The 7,757-nt window shown below is 42.1% G+C and overlaps 1 protein-coding gene across 4 annotated transcripts in view; it reads right to left on the reverse strand.

Moving 5' to 3' along the window:
* slc24a4b (solute carrier family 24 member 4b) overlaps positions 1-6,496 on the reverse strand; it is an 82,452-nt gene extending 75,956 nt beyond the window's left edge. For all 4 annotated transcript variants that reach the window (XM_072446277.1, XM_072446268.1, XM_072446260.1 and 1 more), the window contains exon 1: positions 6,248-6,496. In XM_072446277.1, the coding sequence (XP_072302378.1) occupies positions 6,248-6,410 (163 nt within the window). In that variant the 5' untranslated portion in view covers positions 6,411-6,496. The remainder of the gene's footprint in view (positions 1-6,247) is intronic.
* Positions 6,497-7,757: the final 1,261 nt, after the last annotated feature.

The raw sequence follows: 7,757 nt of genomic DNA on the forward strand, positions 1-7,757 counted from the left end.
ATTAATTTAACAAACTAAAGGATGCTTCAATGTATTTGTTTGTGAAGTCATGACTTGTGTAAATTAGACACGCTTTGAGTCTTGTACACAATGGTTGCTAGGTAACAGTTAGGGTATTACCTCTACGCATGTCAAATCTGCTGCTTGTGTCCAAATAGGGAGTCAAATTATAAACAATTTTTTTGTCTAAAAACTAATCCCGCTAAATGATCTGCTCCATGGAGACAAGCATAAGGCGGACCTCCCATGATAAAGTTACACAGTGCACCTTTAACACAACTGTCATATCTTAAAAACATATGTAATGACTTGTGTTGGCTGCAGAGAAACCAAGCAAAGGATTTGGGTCTCAGCGTTTTAACACCACAGAAAAAACGAGACATTTTAGCCCTTAGTACAGACCGTAGAAATGGAACATTAATGGAAATATTAAAAGTCTCTTATTAAAAAGGACAGAGAACCTAACCAAAAGCCCTCATTTCCATTCGAGGTAGGCGTTTTCTATGCTTGGATCTGGTTTTTGACAGGCTCTCACGTAATCATGCCCAGGCCCACGACAAACACAACATTAGCAGTCGTGACAGGGAGCAGGCCACGCCCCTTTTCCCACCAACACAACGTAGTACACGAAATCCATCTCCATCTGGACCTCTCTCATACCCCCCTCCCTCCACACCTCACCCTCTCTCTCTCTCTCTCCCTCCAACTCTCCTCACCTCCTCCATGTCTCCATTTCTCCCTCCTCTTCTTCTTTCCCTCCCACGTGTCCATCAGTCACAGGTGTTACCTACTGGACTCACGACTCTTTTGATGTGAGAAATGATTCTAGTTCTGAGTTATGATAAGGACATAGACTGGATTGTCATGTCACAGTCTCCCTCCGCTCTTCTCGTCTTGTGACTGCGAGATTGACCGTCAGATACAACGCAAAGCTGCACAAAGAGTTTTGAAATTCAAACAAAAGTAACTAATTTAACTAACTAATCATTTTAATGTAAATTGTGTTTTAAATTTAGTTTATTAATGGAAAATGTGAACTGGGAATAACCTTTTGTGAAAATATTCTGCCATAAACTGTATAAAATGACATGGTCAAAATGACCACACCAACTGAGGTGAAACCCATGTGACCATCGGACTACAGCTTGGACTACTGTGCGGTCATACAGATAAAAAAAGACAGTAGCATTAATATGCTTAATGCTTCATTTTTGAATCATGTTACTCTTTGGACACTAAGTTTTAAGATAATACGTTACCTTGTGCTTATGGAATATGGATAGAAAAACTACTGCTGGGACAGCAGAGATGACCAGTGATATCCAACTTAGTCTCCCAGTCCCTCTGCCACTCCTGGCTCTGCAGATAAGAGATTTGTGATCGCTGCTACTATGATATCACCGCACAGTGCGCACACTAATCTGTAAAGCCTCTTGTTTTTAACATAATTAACAAAAATCTGCAATACGTACGTCATGGATACAGTGCCAAACCCTGGTGAATGTGGGGCTGATTTGACATCCAGGACGCAAAGGTCCCATTCCATGAAATGGAACTTTGGATAACACTGGGGTGAATGACAAGTGAAGATGGTCATATCTAAATTGTCCTAGATGGATTATATTTAGTTTATCCAGATTCAGCTGCCATCTTGTTATAAATGCAAATCTGCAATATTAAGTCAATGGATTTCAGCTTCCTGTTCATAGAGGATCTTTGAGGACTTTAGCACACAAAAAAAAAAAAAAAAAAAGTATGAAAATATTTAGACAAAAATCTCATTGCAATTTCTCTGGCAAACATTACTATTGCCATAAGATTTGACATCTGTTTTAATAGTGGGATTATTTTTTGCCATTTCGTAACTTGATCCCGAAACAATTTCATATGTTTGTGAATTTTGTTCACGGACAAATGGCATAAAATGTGTTTCAGAACATGTTTGTAGAGGGCTAAACTACAGGGTTAGCAGCTATTGTGCAAAAGGACATTTTGTAGTTTGCAAAGTACTAATAATTGCAGTCTTGAGAGTCGACCAATGAAATTGTTGCAAACACAAAATTTAAAGGATGCTCCGAGTAACTTTTTTAGTGGGGGGAACACAGCCCGAGCGGGCATTATTGCTTTGCCTGGACTGTTCCACAGTATTGCAGGAAATGCATTAGTTTGTAGAATTACAGTATTTTACGGTGTGTGTGCGCTTGTCTCCATGGATACAGATAAGTTTAATTCCAGACTGTGGAACATGGAGGCACTGCTTCTCTCGTAGCAGAATCTTCACCAGGAAAGGTTAGTGCTTCTTCAGGAAGTTATTGGTATATCGTCCTCTGTAAAAAATCTAAATATGTTGACCCATGGGAATCGTTTGATCTATGTCAATGAAGTTAACATGTTCAGGGCCAAGTCCCAACTACAATCAGGCACATTCAAACCACTCCACACTTTGCTGTGATAGATGTAGTTTAGCCCCTCTACAAGCATCTTCTGAAGTATGTGATTCATGCAGTAGTCTAGCAGTTCATATTTCAGTTTGATCACAAATGTTAATGGAGCACCATGAACTGAATGCAGAAAAAAGTAAAATCATTTCTATCTGTTTTGTTCTCGTTCTGATGTTCTAGTTTCAGAGAGAAGGCAAAGGAAACACTGGGTGGAGGTTCACTTTAGAACCTTAAGGCTCATATGTGCAGTTACCTACAAGTGGGAATTCATCTTTTAGCTGCTTACAAATCATTCTATGGGTGTTGTCAGGGGAACAGTGGTGTGCCTTGAGGGATTTGCCAAGTGTGACTTGGGAAAAATTCCACTTTTGAGTTAACTACTTTATAGTTTTAATTTCACACAGAGAAACTCTTTCTCTACTTGGAGACCTTTGATAATGTTTTAGTGGAATAGTCAGTATATTGGATGATGTCCTGTGGGCCAATGGTGTCAACAATCATGTGCTATAAAATGACCCAAATATTGAAAACATTGAATACATTTAGATAAAGCATAAAAGGTTACAGTGCTGAAGGAAGTTCAGTTTGCAAGTAAAGATAGAAAAGGATTTATTTGTGGGTACTATACTAAATGACGCCAAAGCGTGAAGTACACTTCCTCCTTTCTGTCAGTCATCCAATCGCAGCCTGCTACCTTTCACTCTCCAGCTCTCAAATCATTTCTGTAAATGATGGATCAATTATGCTGTAAACGCACTGACTCTCCTTTGTCAACCAGCCGTTTCAGCTACAACCTGACTTCAGCTCATCTCCACAGCAGCAGCAGAACCACCAGTCTCTTCGGTCTCTCAACCAGGTTCACCATAATTATTTTATGAAACTAGAATATTTCAGAGGTTGACTATAGTGTCAGTGTTATGACATTGTTTGCATTCTTGATGCAGTGAAGCTAAAAAAAAAAAATAGCCGATAGTTTCACAATTTGGATGCATTTGACTGAAGGAAATTTACACATTTAAGGTATAGGACCTTTAAAAAGTACTGTATGGAGTCCCTTTATTCCACAGAATGTCTCAATATGTAATATTCATATAAAAATAATTTCAGGGGAGCTTGAGGCCTTTTTTTCCTGCATTTCCATAAACCTTACTCTTTTAGATGGGCCAGAGAAGACTTTGTACATCGATGAGACTTGAGTGTACCAACAACCACTCCTAAATACCTTCTTGTGTACCATCTGACCGCTGTTGTCCTATGGCTGCTCTGCCTATTTGACCAGTGAATCCTATGCCCACATCAGCTTTCATTCTGCAGAGGCAAAATGTCAAGGTTGCTTCAGCAGGTTACGCAACAATGTAGAATCAAGGAGTGTATCAGGGTAGGCTGCTCCTAGATCCTTAGACCCAGTAAAGTAACGAAGTACAAAAGTAAAAGTACTGTAAGCAACGGAGCTCCCTCTGCAGCTCCCTTGTGAAAATATGTGGTCAAAAAACAGACAACAAGCTAATCTTTTTTTTCGATGCATTTCTCTCTTCGTTTTTTTATTGAAGGAAGTATAATAAAATACATAATTTCCCTGGCCAAAATAAAGAAATAAATAAAGAGCCAGGATTTCTCAGCCGAGTTGCAAATGTTGAAAGGCTGGTATTCCACCCAGAAACAGCAAGGGGAGACACCGGGCTTACAAAGATGTTCAATAAAAAGGTGAAAATGTTACTTAGTTCTGCTTCAAATAAAAATGTTAGGCATCTGTACTTTACCAGTGGGTACTTTTTACTTCACTACATTTGAGGCCAAGTATCTGAACTTTCTGTTCCGTTACATTTAAGGACTGAAAAGTAAAAAGTACTTTTCGTTATCGTTTTAGACCACTTGAAATGGCTGACGGATTATTTTTAGCATGTTCATAGTTTGAGTTGACGTCCCAAAAGAAATATCCAAATAAAAACAGCTGGAAAAATTAGGAAATCTATTCACTCTGGATACGTTTTATCCAGATAATTACTTTTGATGAATGAATAGTTCTCAATCAGTTTGAAATACTTTTAAAGTACATCTTAAAAACAGGTACTTCAAAACTTTTTTTTTTCATGCAATACTTTTACTTTAGTCAATATTTGCTCCTGTACTTTTATTTAGGGCCAAGAAGAAACAATTGTGTGTTTGGCCTTAACAAAATGTAGTACTGCTTAGACCAAAGAGCAGACGTGGGCCACATTTCACACAAGTGGCAGAGGCCAGACGTCTAACAGAGGCTCATAAAAACAGAGGCTACTGTACTACACCATACAAATTTGAATTAAATCAATGAAAATATATTAAATTTGAAATAGTATTCAGTGGTCAAAAGTAACATATTCCCTATTTCCATTTTGCAAGTGTGTTTCACAACTTTCAGGGGCCATTATGTGTATGAATATGCGCAGAATGCACCAATGTCATTTCCTAGTTTGCGTACAATAAATGTTCTTTATACTTAGATGCAGACAGCACAGACTGGTCTCATGTGGACCTTCAAGTTTAGTCCGGATTTTAAGTCATGACACTTTACAAAACTTGAATCCAGTTTGAGTACCGGTTAAGTACCAAACCGGCCTTGGTCGAGTCCTTGTCGATTCCCGGTTACGCCTCCCGGTTACGCCTCCCGCTTCACACGCTGCTCATCACACATTATGAATGATGTTTACATGCAAATCTAATGGCAACTTATTTCATTATGCAAATACTTGTACTCATTTGTTTGCAACATTGTGTGCAATGGTCTGAACTAGGGCTAGAAATCGTAATGACACAAATATGAATAACTACACAACTCAATCTCCAACCAAGTGTGACCAAGGGCTGATGAGCAATTTACAAAATGATTCAGGAAAAGGATGGATTGTTGACATGTTTGACACAAAAACATTCACTTTGGAAATATTATTTAGTACAGCACCAACTAAGTACAGGACCCAAACTGACATTCAAACTAGACTAGATGGGTGCAGATAGGACAGTTTGTGTTCATCTCCAGGTGACCTCTTACATATTGAGAGAGAAAACTGAGCAAGTTTCTCATCCCAACATTTCCCAAAACAAAGCTCCTGAGATATTCCCCTTGTTTCTTTCTAACTCAAAATGCCCACAACCTTACCCCACCTTAAAACATCAGAATCAGAAAGAGCTTTACTGCCATTGTCAATGAACAGGATTCAAAACCTAGAAACTAGCTTTGGCATTAAGGCGCAACATACAACAATGAACAGTAATAGAACATATCCCTGTCCCATCTCCAACACCAGGCTAAATAAATGGAATATTTCACATGTGCAGCCTTCATCTCATTCAGACAGTTGCTCATTTATCACCGCACGCGCTGGATTTGATTGGAACACGATCTGCCCTATTGCCTGGCGCTCACTTGTCTTGGCTCTGGAATTAAAAACGTGCCCTGTCCACGGCGCGCACACTGCGGCATCCACCCGCCGAGGACTGGCGCGCGGACACTTTTAACCGCATCCGCCGCTATCCATCTTTGTGGAGGCAGAAGAGGGGGAAAAAAACGTGACCTGTCAATAACACGCGCGCAGCATCCAGCCACGCAACCGGGCGCATTCGGGACGCGTGACATTACGAGCGGCGGATGCCCTTGAACGTAGGAGCATCTCCGCGCACAGACCGGGGCTCGGTGGTTTCACTGCAGATTTTACGCACTCTTCTCCGTAACGATGCTCTTCCCCGCGACCGCGTGTCCTTCTCCTCCCCCCGATCTCTCCCCCCCTCCCGATCTCTCCCCCCCTCCCGTGCATACATGGTCCACTCACCTGTCTTGGTCAACACCACCGACATGCTCCACGCCACGAACAGGACACTGCAGACGAAGCACACCTGCACGAAAAGCTTCTCCCTCCGCTTGCGAACTTTAAAAATCTTGCCGATGATTGTCTTTTTGGACGCATTGCTCGCGTCTGTGTCCCGCACTTCCATGCTTTCTGCGGCTTCTCCCTTTTTGGCACCACAGCCACTTTTTCCTCGCCTTGTAATAAATGTTCTCTTCCGATCTCGTCCTTGAAAAGACGGGGATGTTTTTTTTTTTTTAAAGATCCTCGAGCTCCTTCCCTTTTTGATATATTTATTTTTTAATCAGTGCACATTTCGTTCCAAACACGACGAGTAAGAGAGTTGGTTTCACGACTGGCCAATGACACCGCGGTCAAATTCAGCACCCCCCGATGCGAATGCGTAGAAATTGGAAATCAGTCCGTCAGTCTCCCCCCCTCCTCTGGCTCGTAGAAGTGCCCGCACACGACATCCCGTAACGGCCGCGCATCTTGCCTGGCACCGCGGCGAGTTCCACGCGCGTAAACTACGACGGCTCCTTCCGATGAGACTGTTGTTGTATGTGATGATCGTCCTTCTCCTGCTGCTGCTGCCGTGTCCCACTGTCCCGGCGGCGGCGGCTCCTCGTATCGTAGCCCCGGCGTCAAATGCGTCAGTGTGTCCGGTGTGAGAGTGGAGCTGGGAGAGGCGGGGGTGTGTGTGGGGGGGGGGGCTATAGGCTCCTACAGCTGCGGCGTCGTAAAAGGCAAACTCCTCGCACCTGCGCCAGTTAAGTGCGGCCAATCTGAGCCCGCGGAGGTGGCGGCTCTTCTGTGGGGCAGGGGGGGAGCGCGAGTGTGCACGGGAGCGTGAGAGTCCCCCTCCTCGCCGTGTACACACACACACAGTTGCACGCACACACACAGACACACGCACACATATAGACACAGACACACACACACATATAGACACAGACACGCACACACACAGACACACACACACACGCACACACGCACACAACTCTCCACAGTGCAGGGAGAGCATCAACCAAAAGGCCCCCACTGCCCATCGCCCTTTACCCGGCTGCAGTGAGACCCTCTAGGCTCCTGACTGTGGGACTAGGGGGGTTGTATTTCTAACCAGGCAGAGGTGGGTAGGGAAGCCAACGTTTGTATTCAAGTAAGAGTACTTAAAAAATAATATTACTACTTAAAAAGTAGTTACCCAAATAATTGCTCAAAAACATATATTGCTGGGCTACTTCAGTACTGAGTAATAGTGGTTACACAAGGTTACATTTTAAATGGAGTTAATGTAATTGGACTGACAAAACATTTAAATAACCTAATACACATTCTGGAAGTTCTAAAGAATATACACAAACGTTTAAATAATTCAATATTGTCAAATTAAAGCTTTTGTCACTTGTACGGATACTCAGTTGGAAGAGAAACCAAAACATTTACTCACAACAAGTAAACTATTTTATTATTCAAGTAGGAAATCTTGTACTGA

This window comes from Eucyclogobius newberryi, unplaced genomic scaffold (assembly GCF_026437365.1).
Source record: "Eucyclogobius newberryi isolate DKJ021-1_F unplaced genomic scaffold, fEucNew1.0.hap1 SCAF_1, whole genome shotgun sequence".
NCBI classification, from domain to species: domain Eukaryota; kingdom Metazoa; phylum Chordata; class Actinopteri; order Gobiiformes; family Gobiidae; genus Eucyclogobius; species Eucyclogobius newberryi.